Raw genomic sequence first — 14351 nt, 5'->3', positions numbered from 1 at the left:
GCTGAGAGCTGACAATATCGACAAATCTGTCCTCGATCAAGCCATCGAAGTACTCAAAAACTTCAAGGCCGAATACAAAGCGATTACTGGAAAGGTAAATGTGTTTTCACTAGTGAGTTTAATAATTTCTTTGACAGTTACAATAACCTGAATGTTGATTGAAAAAAAACATGAATATTTCATTGTATAGATTGTATGGTGTATCATATCATCCAGTATCAGAAACATTATTAAACTGTTGTTTCCTTTATTAACATATAGTATTAACCTTTGATTCAGTTTTATGCAACGCCATGATAACTCCAATGGGAATCCAACACCTTGGGACAATTATTCGTTCATAACTTTAATCTACTAACAACTTAATAACTACCTCATGGCACAGTAGTGATTGAAACTAAATCAAGATGTGTAACATAGCTTTTCTAACCCTTGAAAATTTCAACAACAATTCTTTGATCGACGGCGTGACGTACTGAATCCTTTTCCCCGTACTGATACCTCGGGTTCGATACCGGGTTGGGCAGTAATATTGGGTTTTTCTGATCAATTCCAACCCCAAGGCTGGTATTGTGACAGGAACTTATAACAGGTTTACAGGTAACACTTCTGCCTACTCAATAGGAGAAAAGCCGTGATGCTACCTATGTATTCCTCAGGAGTGGTTACCGCCAGCACCACCGGCCAGGAATGTCCATATATTGTCAGGAGACGATGAGTTAGACGACGCACTGATCAGGCGGGCTGACCGTGTAAGATTAATGAGAGCCAGCAAAGCCCCCAAACCCAAAATGGAGCCCACTGTTAGAGCTCTTAAAAAATTAGAGGCCAATTACAGAGCGATTACTGGAAGGGTACAGAAATCTTGTAGATGAGACGGGGCGATAGAACTTAAGGGGTCAAACGATAGTTTTAAACACTAATAAATCTTATACCTTATTGAAATAAAAATATTATAAAAAAAATAACAAATATGACGTTTCAGATGACAATTAGATCGGATTGTTTGTGTCATATTCTTTATCAAGATTTTATTTTTCTCCACCCCTTAAGTTTAATTCGCTCCGTTTGCAAGCGAAACGAGTCGTTTGATAGGCGTTAACTTTGAATATTTTCGAAAAATGAGATTAAGCGAACACGTCGCCATTAGAGTTCCTTTTTCAAAAATTCTGTTGAGCCAGTGACAAGCTTGTAGAAGCGGAGGAATGCACATGCGTATTAGGCTTTCGTTATGTGCGGCATGTATTGGCCCCTCAATCGCTTTGTCTCTTTCTACACTATAGTTAATCATGTGACTGTATTTCATAGAGCATTCTTTATGTCTATGATTGAGATAAATAACAGTATTAAAAAAGTTCGGAAATTGGTTGAATAACATCATAATGCATAGAGAATAAAGTAATTATTCACCTTGGGAAAAAAATAAGAAGCCAACGACTCATTTCGTTATACTTACCTGTAGTAGTAGTTGACTGATAAAAGTACGCATCGCATCGCACGATTAAGACAATATTTATTCGTATATTTTGCACTTAGTGCATTCAGCATATTTGCTTCGCGTTAGGGTGTGTTCACATCAAGAATTTCTGGCAAGTAAGCATGACGCCACACATCAGATAGGTCATTATTTATGCTGCAATATTTTAGCAGACTTAAATTATTATTAATCCATTTATTGAACAGTTATTGTTAAGTACGTAATATTTAGTGCGTATTTATAAGTCATGCTTCCTTGAGGTATTATTGGTATAATTTTACCCGTTAAAATATCGATGAATGCCTACCCTAGTTGCGCCTCTGTTTATCCTATAGGGGGTGGGGGCTTGAGCTTAAGGACGTAAGCATGTTTCTGTATAAAAGTTAGATTTTAAAGATTATATAGTTTTATATTGAGAGTCTACGCTCGGTAAAAGGATAGCGAATATGAATTATATAGGGTCATATTGACATTAATAAAAACAAAATTCTTGTGTTTACCTATGCTAACTTTGTGCCAATAATCTTCTATGAATAACGAATATTGTCAAATTTTTTTATCGTTTTGTAGTTTTCTGCGAATATGGTGTGTGCGTAAGTATACTTCTGACTTAAAGCGTGATGTTGCCGCCGCGACGAATTCTCTTAGAGTAGTACTAATGGCATTATGACCAGTAAAATTTAAATTACTTTTTATTAATATTTATTTCGTTCGTAACTTGCACTTTTTTTACAGTTACGGTTCGAATAACTTATTGTAAAGTGTTATTCTAAAGAAGATAACTATATTGTTTTATTTCGTAACCCTATGTTAAGATGATCCTGTATAATATTATCATAATTTATCGCTGTCTATCTTTTCACCGAGCATCATTATTTTTTTCCGTAGTTTTCATTTATATTTATTGTTTTTAGCACTATGTGTGACTGCAACCTATTGAAAATATTTTTGTAATTATTTATTAATGTTTATGCCTGCATATAATTTTTAAATTTTTTATTAGACAAAAATATACCTTAATTGTAAGAGATTAAAATCCCTATTTGACAACCAGGAGTGGATAACAGCGGTGCAGAGAGCAGCAGAACACCAGCGCGAGAGGGAGCGCGCACTGCTGGCGCCCGCCGTCGACCCGAGGGTGACAGAGCTGGACGCACAGATCATCGCGCAGGGTGACAAAGTGCGCAAACTCAAGGGTGACATAGCCGAAAAGTCTATCATTGATGTTGAGGTAAGTAATGATCGTTGATAACATATCTAAGGACTTAATAATAGGGTTGTTATATTCCTGAAGCGAAATCAGGTCGTTTTAATTTTTAATGTGTGACTTAGGTGTGACTTGAGAAAAATTCAGGAGCCGACATTTAGTAAATTTACTGAGGGCCGTACTATTAGATCAACAATCAATATAATTTTAAAAAAGTCAGAGGTTTGTGCCCTTGGAACCTGCAGACATTCGTTTAGGCAGTCCATTCCACACCCAACTAGGCTATCGCCGCTTATATTATGTGTGTATTCGTGCTGAATTATCGCTTGCTTTAACGGTGAAGGAAAATATCATGAGGAAACCTGCATACAGAAGTTCTCTATAGGAATTTTAAGGGTGTGTAAAGTCTACCAACCCGCACTAGGCCAGTGTGATGGACTAAGGCTTAATCCCTCTCAGTAGTAGAGGCCCGTGCCCAACAGTGGGACAGTATATAATACAGGGCAGACATTATATAACACCATAAGAGCCAGTGCATATATGCCGGAGCGCAGCACGCAGAATTTTTTACTGTCAAACTATAATCAACTTTGTCTTCACTAAAATAATAAGAATACTTTGTAATTCAAGGTGTTGGATGATGTTTCTACTGTTTATAGGCGGTCGTATTGCTTACCATCAGTTGAATTGAACGGCAAGCTGGTCCCGTCATTCAAAGCAATAAAAAAGGGGGAAGTTCTTGTGCAATATATTGCTGCAAGAACTTGCTAGTCTGAACTTACCATTAGAGCATAAAATTCTATTATTTATCTACAGGTCAAGAACCTACTCAACTTAAAAGAACAATACAAGGCGCTCACTGGTAATAGTTGGACACCAAAGACGTCAGTAAGTTTGCTATATTATATTAAATATGTTAAAGATAAATATTCCGCGAGAGTTATATTCATTTCCAATAAATTATTTTTAATATTACTTATATACTTTTATTGGGATATTTTTCTCAGACATAAATACAGTTTTTTTCCTCTCTTTTTTCAAAGTTCATTGTTTTTTTTTAGAAAATGGTAGGTAACGACCCCAAAGCTGTGGCTCTCCACGTCGAGATCACCAAGCAGGGCGATTTCGTGAGGGCGTTGAAGGCGAAAAAAGCTGAAAAGGTACATAAAATGCATAGTTTTACATACATCGTTTAATTCAAGGTGTTGGATGGTGTTTCTACTGCTATGGGCGGTCGTATCGCTTACCATCAGGCAAGCTCGTCTCGTCATTCAAAGCTATAACAAAAAAAAATGTAAGTGTAAATAATAATTTAAATAAATAAATAGACGCGGTTTTGCAAAAAGAACTAACATAAAAAATATTTCCCATAAGTTGTAAATAAAAACACTGGCTGGCTTTTTGTAAAGTAACTTAGATATTTTGTTGTACTTCGTGAAATCGTTATACCTAGACGCACTCTCAGATGTAAATAACCATTATGTATAGACGACAGTGGACTTCGAAGTAAAGAAGCTTCTAGACCTGAAACGCCAGTATGAGAAGCTGGCCGGCACGCCGTACGTCGCGCCCGCTTCCAAAGAATCCAAATCCAAGGAGAAGGCAGACAAACCGAAGGAGGCCAAGAAGGAAGCTAAACCGAAGGAAAAGGTATTACTTAATTTTTTATTATAATAGTTTTGGCCATTATCAGGGCTTGCACGAAAAAGTATTTGTGTGACAATTTTTTTCTAAAAAATTATGTATGGATTCTTTGTGAATTATCGCTTGCTTTAACGGTGAAGGAAAACATCGTGAGGAAACCTGTATACCTGAGAAGTTCTCTATAGGAATTTCGTGGGTGTATGAAGTCTATCAATATGCACTAGGCCAGCGTGGACTAAGGCCTAGTCCCCCTCAGTAGTAGAGGAGGCCCGTGCCCAACAGTAAGACAGTATATAATACAGGGCTGATATTATACCTAGTCTTGCCATAAATATTGTAATAAAGAAAAAAGAAAATTGTTAACTGCAAATAACATTTATTACTTTTACAGTGTGTCAGTTTAATACATAAATATAAAACAATTAAAAATATAAAAAGCTTATTCGAAGTGGTCTCCATTGGCTGCAATACAGTCCTTTAAACGATGAGGCCAGTTATCAATAGAAGCACGCACTCTTTCCATGGGAAAATTCTTCACTGCCAATCGTATAGATTGTTTTAGGGACTCAAATTATCATGGCGTTTAGAGCAAGCTGTACTCTCTAAAACTGACCACAAATCATAATCCAGCGGATTAAGATCGGGACTAGACGACGGCCAGTCTTCAGCTCTGATGAAGTCCGAAACGTTCGATTCCAACCAAGACTGCGTGGACCGAGCTTTATGACCCGGCGCCGAGTCTTGCTGGAAGGACCATACTTGGTTATTGAACATGGTGATGTTAAGGGGCTTAACTACCTTCTCAAGAATGGTATCTTGATACACTTGTGCCGATGTTTTGATACCTTTTCACAAAAATATGGCTCAGTCACTCCTTCATAGCTAACACCCCACCAAACCATCACTGAAGTCGGATAATGTCCACGTTGCACTCTGTCGACTAATTGGGAAGCTTCCTTAGAGCTTTGAGCATAAATACGGTCATTTTGTTTGTTAAAATGTTGCTCAATTGTAAAAATTTTCTCATCCGTAAACAAAATTTTTCTGTGACCTCCCTTTGCGTACCGCTTCAGTAGTTGTTTCGATTTTACCACCCTATTCTTCTTTAAATTATCAGTTAAGAAATGGCCAGTGCGTCTCTTATAGGCTGCAAGTCCTAAGTCATCTTTTAAAATACGCGACATGGTTCTAGGTGCTATCTTCATTTCCCGAGATAAAATCTTTTGCTTTCGGACAGGATTTCTTCGAATTCTTTCCCTTACTGCTTTGACCACCTTTTTCGTACGAACACTACGTGGACGGCCAGATCTTTTCTGTCACAAACAGAGGAGGTCTCATTGTACCTATTAATAGCCCGGTACACAAACATTTTACTAATACCAAGTGTATGGAGAGTTTTAAAAATTGCATTTGGCTCCATACCTACTTTGTGTAATGCTATCACAGCGATTCGGTTCTCTTTATCACCCCACACCATTTTAATATCGCAAAATATTTTACAATGTATTGGCGCCAAAATGAGAAAACACAATGAACAATCGTATAAAAATGACAGATTCGAAATTCAAATGTAATATTTTTTTATAATTAAGTGTAACAGTATTTATGGCCAGACTAAGTATATTTTCCCGGTATTAAGTAGCCTATAGCACTCTAAAGTAATGTAGCTTCCTATTAGTTAAAAATCGGTGCAGTTGTTACAGAAATTAGTCTCTACAAACTGGCTTTGGGCTATTTGTACACCAATATGTATTTACACGGGTACTTACAATTGTCACGCCGAAGTGTCAGGTTCGATCCCCGAGTCGAGTAATATGATGTTATGTACTTTGTATAAGTCCAAAGTCTAGAATTGTGCATTGCATGACACAAAAAAGGTGTGTTACACTAAATAAAAACACTTTATTTATCACTTAGGCGAATGAAGTTACACTTATGTTACTTCAAAACAATGTATAGGAATAATTATTATTATTTCTAAATAACAATTAAAATTACTTATATAACTATGGATATTTTAAATTAGGGATAAAATTTATAATGAATACACTCTTGTCTACCCTAAAAAAGGGAAAACCGTGATGCTATGTTTAATTTGTTGCAGTCACCAAAGCCAGCCAAAGAGGAATCGTCTAGTGGTGTTAAGAAAATAACAAGGCTGGGTCTTGAAGCCAACAAAGATACAGATTTGCCAGAGTGGTACTCTCAAGTCATCACCAAAGGTAAATTAGTTTTATACTACTACACCTAGTATGTTAATAAAAAAAATCATAATATAGTAACTTTTGCCTGCGGCTCCACCTGCGTGAAAACGTTATTCCGGGATAAAAGAAACCTTATTGTGGGGCGTAGGATCGGCACAGGACGCCTTTCCGTCCCCACAATGGGTGCTGGATTGCGTGAGGGGAAGTGGCAATGCCAATTAATAAGGCCCGGGAGGTTTTTATAACGTATATTCACTATTCACACGTAAAAGATACAATGATCCGGCGGACACACAGTAGCGGCGTACGTTTCGCAGTGCGGCGTGAGCGGTGCAGTATGCACGTCGCTCTCTCCTTTCTTGCACTGTTTTTCCTGGCTGGAACACTTCAGGGCTTCTTGTTTTCTTCCTTTTCTTGACTCGAACTGAACTTGCTGGAACTCGAACTGCCGAATGCCAAAATTGCATTCGCTTATATATAACCCGGCTATCCCGTAGGAGAGCCGCCAAAAATAGAGCCTTTTTGCAGCCTCATTTTCACTTCCTAGCTATCACTATTTTATAAATAAAAGTTGGACCTCTGGAGTCCCCTATGTGAAATTTACACGGTTTTATAGATAAATCAATTACCTATAACTATACATAAAAATAATACGCCTATGTGCGATACGAAAAAGTTACAATAACAAAACACAAGAAATTTGTCTACAGACGACGCACAAAGGCCTTAAAAACGCTATTTACTTTGATATGAACTTATATACAATACCCATGTTTACGGCATGGGGTAGGCAAAGGCAAAAACTATATCTACGTAAAGTTTCTACACTGTCACTTCAATATCTCGGTCATGAGATCGCTTTATAACGCACTACTAAAAAACAGTCACACACACGTGCGCGGGCGCATTGTCCGTCCCTCTCTGGTGTGTCGTTTCGCTCGACACACCTATTGCGCATGCGTGAATGCGCTGTCTCGCTCTTTTCGTGTGTGCGTCCTGCACATTCTCCCGCCGTGTATCGCCCAGCGTCCAGGGGGCGATACATTATGTAGACGTGCAGGACGTGCTCGCCGCCGATTGCGGCGCCGCCTCTTCGTTGCCGCTGCCTCGTCGCTCGGGTGCCGCAGGGTGCAGGAGGACGATTTTCTTCACGGGGCGTCGTAGCACGCCTCCCCGCGTGGCTACGTCCACTGTGCGCGTCACGCCGTCAGGTCCCGGATGCGTAGCACAGATGCGGCCACGCACCCAAGTGTTTCGTGGGAGCGTCCCGTCCACGATGCGCACGACGTCGCCGATGTGTAGCTCTGGTCCCTTGCTGCGGGGCTCCCGCCGGTTGCGGAGCTCGGGAAGGTACTCTCGTAACCAGCGGGCCCAGAAAGCGTCGGCCAGCTGCTGCGACGCTCGAAGGTCGGCATGTGTGCCGTAGCCGTGTTCGGCTGGAAAATTAGGTGCGGCGAGTGGGCCCTGACAGCCCAACAGAAAGTGGTTAGGCGTCAGGGCCTCCGGATCTTCGGGGTTCACCGACACATGAGTCAGTGGGCGGCTGTTGACTGTGAACTCCACCTCGGCGAGTAGCGTCGACAGCGTCTCTTCATGTGGCCTCTGCTCGTGAAGCACCGTCGTCAGCGCGGTCTTGACCGACCGCACGAGCCGTTCCCAGGCGCCACCCATGAATGGTGCGCCCGGAGGGATGAAACGCCATCTAATCGCCCTCCGCGACGCCTCTTGTTCGGCGCCAGCGAGGAGGGTGTTGCGCAGTTCCTTTCTGCGCCGTGGCAGTTTGTCCCGTTGTCGGACCAGATCTCGGCGGGGCTCCCGCGGCGTGCTGTCATGCGCCGCAGAGCCATGATCGCTCCTTGTGTACTCAGGAGTGCACCACTTCGAGATGCACCGCCCGCACTGTTAGGCATGTGAAGAGAGCGACATACCTTATTTGACTACTCCGGCCCACGGTGACTGTGAGCGGGCCGAAATAGTCCAAACCGGTGTATGTAAACGGCCGGTGATGATGCGCCAGTCGGCAGGGAGGCAAGTCTCCCGTTATCGGTTGCGGTGGAGTGGCCGCCCTCTGGCGGCACTTGACGCAGCTCCTGACCACCGCCTTGACCGTCGGGCGCAGTCGAATGACCCATTTGTACTGCCGACAGTAATTGACGACGCTCTCCACGCCTGCATGGTGGAGTTGTGTGTGGACATGTTCCACCCACAGTTTCGTTGCCCGATGTTCGCCATCGACGATCGGAGGGTTCTTTGTTGCGGCGCTTACTCCCGTGGCGGCTGAAATTCTGCTGTCGAGGCAAATGAGTTCGTTAATAAATGTTATACTCAAAGCGTACAACCTGCTTTCTTTCGACACGGGTTTTCCTTTTTCGAGTGAGCGTAGTTCTTCCTCGAAGGCGGCCTCCTGACTCGCCTTTATGATTATGCGCTCGGCCTCTTCTTGCAACTCGGCTGGGAGCGTCACAAATCGCTCCTCCGGTGCTTGTACGACTCGTTTCGCCGCATTTTTCGCGGCTTCGTTGCGCCTCCAATCCGGATTCTCGCTCGCGGCCGCCTTGGTCCTCTTGTAATGGATCGTGTTGACGCGTCGTTTGAAGTGTTGTACCGCTTGTAGTACGCGGGCGGCAGCTCTAACGTAGCGATTCCAATTTGAGAATCGATTCACGTCGGGCAGGACTTCCTTGTACTGTTTCTCCCGACGCTCTGTAATAGTGTTCACTCTTTCCTCACCCGTGTCGGTGCTCAGCTGTGTTTCCTCCGCAGGCCATAGTTCGGGCGGGTCGCGGAGGAACTCTGGTCCGTTGAACCACCTGTGTTCCCGCGTGAAGTTGTCGGGAACGTCGCGCGTAGCGTCGTCGGCAACGTTGTAGCGTGTAGGCACCCATCTCCATTGATTCGCCTGTGTGTGTTCTTCTATCGCGGCGATTCGATGCGCTACGTAGGGCTTGTACGACCTGGCTCCCGTTCTGATCCAGCACAGTGTTGTCTTGCTGTCGGTCCAGTAGGTCGTGGATTCTGGCTGCCTGGAGTGCTCCTGTGTCACACTCGTAGCCATCCGTGCGCCGAGTACAGCTGCCTGAAGTTCGCCGTGGTATGGAGGTTAATTTGAGTGGAGCTACCTTTGCCTTGGCCGCCAGTAACGTGACTGTGACTCGTCCGTCGTCGTCCTCGGCGCGCCAGTAGAGCGCGGTCGCGTAGGCTGACTCGCTGGCGTCGGTGAACACGTGGAGTTGGAGTTTTCTCGCTCGGGAGTAGCCGGGATAGCAGCGCGGCACTGTTACGCCGCTGAGTTGCTTCAAATGGGTGAGCCAGTTCACCCAGGCGGCGGACAGTTCGTCGTCGATCGGGTCGTCCCAATCGGTGCCGCGTCGCCACACCTCCTGTAATAGCTGTTTAGCCCGCACAGTTATCGGCGACACCAACCCTAGGGGATCAAACAACGACATTACTATTTTCAATGCTTCTCTCTTCGTGGGTGCTTCTCGCCTCAGTAGGTTCGACGGTATGCGGGCCAAGTCTAGGTTGAACGCCAACCTGTCTTCTTGCGGCCTCCAAATAAGGCCTAGGACTCGTTCAGTCCTTTCTATTTCCACCGCTTCGGTTGCATTGGGCGATTCGCCGAGCGCCTTCAACACCGCGGGCGAGTTACTCGTCCACTTCCTTAGTTCAAAGTGAGCTTCTCTGTGTATGTTACGCACCTGAGTAGCGATTGTTATCGCCCTGTGTTCATCTTCATAGCTGTCGAGGTAGTCGTCCATGTAGTGTTTCTTCTTGATCGCCTCGACAGCCTCAGGATGCGTGTGTCGGTGTCTCTCCGCGTTGCGATTCATGACGTATATCGCCGTCGCAGGAGAGCACGATGCGCCAAAGATTAATACCTTCATTCGGTACACCTCTGGCGGCCGGCTATCTCGGCGGTTTCCCCGCCAGAGGTAGCGCAGTGCGTCGCGATCTTCCTCGCGTAGTCCCACCTGCATGAACATCTCCGTGATGTCCGCTGTTACAGCGACGGGATGTTCCCGGAATCTTAATAACACTGCGGGAAGAGGCTGTAACAAATCCGGCCCTGTTAATAGATTCTCATTCAAAGTCGTACCTTTTGTTTTGGCTGCTGCGTCGTGTACAACTCGCAATTTGTCGGGCTTTAGAGCGTTTACGACTGCGAAATGCGGCAAGTACCACGTCCTTGTGGTGTGGGACGCGCGTGGCGCTATTCCGCGTAGCCTTTCTTGACTAGGGCCTCCATGTGCTCTTCATACCTTTCTTTAAGGTCGGGATTCTTGTCCAACTTGTTTTCTATGTTGTGCAGCCTTTTCAGCGTGTTTTCATAGTTATTCGGCAATTCCACGCTGTCCGATTTCCACAACAGGGCCGTCTGATATCTTCCCTCCGGCGATCTCTCCGTATGTTCGTTCAGTATCTTGAGCGCCTTCTCGCCGGGGTCGTTCTTGGGCCTGCGGGGGTCTATAAACAGGTTGTCGGATGTTATAAAATCTCGCAAAGTTCCTCTGTGCGTTCGTCGGTCGTGGTTTGACCGACGAAATTCACTCTGTGTCCCAGAGTCCGAGTCCGGCTTCCATGTATCACCCAACCGAGCGGCGTGAGTGATGCGACCGGTTGATGTCTCCTACCTGACCGTGTTTTCGTGGCGAGGAGGAGATGCCAGTTATCCTGGCCTATGAGGATTCGGGGTTTCGCCTCTTCCGCTCGTTTAGCGGACAGTAGGCCCTTCAGGTGTCCGCAATCCCGTATCGCCTCGTCCGGGATGCGCTGCGCCGCCAACTGGAGATTGTCGACGGTGCGTGCTTCGATGCGAAGTCGTCCCCGGCTTCCTTCAATATTAAACTTGACGCGCCGAGAATTGTTGCGTGTCTTCCTCTCCCCGTCGTACGTTGCTATGTGGAGTGGTTCGTCCGGTCCTTCCGCGCCGATATCTCGAGCGAGTTCGTCGTCGATGAGGCTCACCGTCGATCCGTCGTCGAGTAAGGCGAAAGTGCGAGCCACTCCCGCCGGTCCTGAAATGCACACTGGGGCTATTTTTAAAAAGGACATCTGTGGCATCCATGTTGAGTTCACTGCCTCGTTCACTGCTTCGCCGGGTGCGTCGGTGATCTTATTTTTTCGCTCCGAGTGCAGCAAGCGGTGATGTAGATACTTGCACCCGTTGATGTCGCATTTCTTCGGCTTGCATGTGTGTTGTTTGTTCCTGAATTTCAAACATCTGAAACATAGTCTGTGCTTCTTTGCGATGTCCCACCGCGCGTCTATGGCGGCGTCGCGGAAGCGAACGCAGTCACTCATCGAGTGCGTTTCTTTGTTACACACACTGCATGTCGACCGTTTATCTGCCACAGTCGTGTGTACCCGCTGCCGGCGTGGCTGTTCGCCGCCGCCGAATCTTGCCGGCGAAGCCTTGTCCGAAATGACTTCAGGCGTCGCGAACGGGCTGCAGAAATCGGCTTCTCTTCTTATGAAGCGACAAAACTTTAATAAATCGGGCTCACCTCTATGCTGTGCGGCGGCGAACTCGTACCACTGTCTTTTCAACGTCGGAGTTAGTTTCTCCATAACTGCCTTAGTTACCTCCGGGTTGTAGAGGTAGAAGGCACAGTCGAGCGCTTGTAGTGTGCCCACGATGTTTTCTATCTTCGTGGCGAATGTGCATATGTCTCTCGGCGTATCTGTAAGACGGGGTAGCGCGCGTAGGCGCTCTATTTCGGCTAAGGCGATTGAGTCCGGGCGCCCAAAGCGCGTTTCCAGACTCTTTAACACGGTGTTCGGGTCGGCGTTGGTTATAAGCAGTCCTTGTACTGCTTCCTTGGCGATGCCCGGAGGCTACGGCGTAGCCGGGACATGTTTTCCAACGTCGTGAAGTGGCTCATGGACTCTATGTAGGCCGCTCTATATGTGAGCCAATCGTGATGATCACCGTTGAACGTAGGCAACTCTGTGTACCTTAAAGGTTGCCTATGCTGTGCGGCTTGCACAGCTTGTGTTATGGCGGACGCGAGTTCTTGATACTCCGTCCTCGGTCGCGATGCGACCAACGCGCCGTCTTGCACTTGTTGCGGGTTCGGCGTTGATTGCGGTTGCTGCGAAGCTGAGTTGTCTCGTAGCCAGGCTGCTACGACGGGCGGCGGTTGCTTCGTAGCGCGGTGTTCGTCGCTCCGTGCGGCGATTACAGGCGGCGGCTGCGTAGCTTGTTGAGTTCGTTGCCACGATGCGGCTTCAATCGTTGGCACTTCAGGCTGCGCAGTCGGGTTCACTGAAAATGGCATAAAACGGACGGATTATTTGTTTCGGGCGTTGTGACGGGATGCGTCGGCGGGTGCACGGCACTGGCTCCCGTCGGTACAGTCGCCGGGTTGTCCCATGATACGGCAGCGATCACTGGGTCCGATGACTGTATAGGGCTTGCTTTCCCGTCGCAACATCGGTCGGTCGGCTCTCGATCGCGAGTAATTGGCTAGTTTGAACCCAGCTATGTACTCGGCAATCTTGTCCGGCCTCCGTTATGACGGATTCGAGGTCGTCCTCGCTATCCTCCGCCTCGATTTCAGCTAGCTTGGCGGCCGCTAGCTCTATTTTCAGTGCGGTGAGTTCAGCCCTGGCCTGTGCCAGGCGGCGTGCCCTTGAAGCGTGTTTAGTTGACGACGCTGCTTTGCTTCGGGCTCGCTCTTGCGTCGATTGTTCCGTTGCGGCGGCAGGTCGCTCCTCCGCAGCGGTGCAAGGCGCGGTTTCCCGAAGCGTAGCGGTGTGTGTCGCTGTGCTCTCGGCGATTGTTTCTTCGGTTGCTTCAGTTGTTCCGGTGACGGTCGCCGACGTCGCTGTAGCGGACGTCGCTGTCGCCGAAGTCGCTGTCGCCGAAGTCGCTGTCGCCGAGGTTGCTGTAACAGANGCTGAGTCCCGCCCACCTCCCCGGTGGACCTTGTAACCGGCATCCTTCCCGCTCACGTTAATCCGGCTCACGAAGGACCAAAATGTGGGGCGTAGGATCGGCACAGGACGCCTTTCCGTCCCCACAATGGGTGCTGGATTGCGTGAGGGAAGTGGCAATGCCAATTAATAAGGCCCGGGAGGTTTTATAACGTATATTCACTATTCACACGTAAAAAGATACAATGATCCGGCGGACACACAGTAGCGGCGTATGTTTTCAGTGCGGCGTGAGCGGTGCAGTATGCACGTCGCTCTCTCCTTTTCTTGCACTGTTTTTCCTGGCTGGAACACTTCAGGGCTTCTTGTTTTCTTCCTTTCTTGACTCGAACTGAACTTGCTGGAACTCGAACTGCCGAATGCCAAAATTGCATTCGCTTATATATAACCCGGCTATCCCGTAGGGAGAGCCGCCAAAAATAGAGCCTTTTTGCAGCCTCATTTTCACTTCCTAGCTATCACTATTTTATAAATAAAAGTTGGACCTCTGGAGTCCCCTATGTGAAATTTACACGGTTTTATAGATAAATCAATTACCTATAACTATACATAAAAATAATACGCCTATGTGCGATACGAAAAAAGTTACAATAACAAAACACAAGAAATTGTCTACGACGAAAACGCTATTTACTTTGATATGAACTTATATACAATACCCATGTTTACGGCATGGGGTAGCAAAGGCAAAAACTATATCTACGTAAAGTTTCTACACTGTCACTTCAATATCTCGGTCGTGAGATCGCTTTATAACGCACTACTAAAAACAGTCACACACACGTGCGCGGGCGCATTGTCCGTCCCTCTCTGTGTGTCGTTTCGCTCGACACACCTACTGCGCATGCGTGAATGCGCTGTCTCGCTCTTTTCGTGTGTGCGT

The 14351-nt window shown here is 46.3% G+C and overlaps 2 protein-coding genes across 2 annotated transcripts; one reads left to right on the top strand and one right to left on the bottom strand.

Moving 5' to 3' along the window:
• Window positions 1–6: 6 nt before the first annotated feature.
• LOC119192898 (bifunctional glutamate/proline--tRNA ligase-like) lies at window positions 7–6579 on the top strand. Its single transcript, XM_037446636.1, has 6 exons — window positions 7–94; window positions 2532–2708; window positions 3501–3572; window positions 3746–3844; window positions 4173–4334; window positions 6433–6579. The coding sequence occupies exons 4-6, from the start codon at window positions 3749–3751 to the stop codon at window positions 6577–6579; spliced, it is 405 nt and encodes a 134-aa protein (XP_037302533.1). The 5' UTR covers window positions 7–94; window positions 2532–2708; window positions 3501–3572; window positions 3746–3748.
• Window positions 6580–8469: 1890 nt separating this feature from the next.
• On the bottom strand, window positions 8470–10740 carry LOC119192899. The gene is made up of 2 exons (XM_037446637.1): window positions 9652–10740; window positions 8470–8820 (listed from the first exon to the last, which is right to left on the bottom strand). Exons 1-2 carry the CDS (start codon window positions 10513–10515, stop codon window positions 8470–8472), a joined length of 1215 nt encoding a protein of 404 aa, XP_037302534.1. The 5' UTR covers window positions 10516–10740.
• Window positions 10741–14351: the final 3611 nt, after the last annotated feature.

Source organism: Manduca sexta, unplaced genomic scaffold (genome assembly GCF_014839805.1).
Source record: "Manduca sexta isolate Smith_Timp_Sample1 unplaced genomic scaffold, JHU_Msex_v1.0 HiC_scaffold_3333, whole genome shotgun sequence".
NCBI classification, from domain to species: domain Eukaryota; kingdom Metazoa; phylum Arthropoda; class Insecta; order Lepidoptera; family Sphingidae; genus Manduca; species Manduca sexta.
The sequence above is the reverse complement of the archived record's forward strand: the minus strand, read 5'-3'. Positions and strand labels throughout refer to the sequence as shown.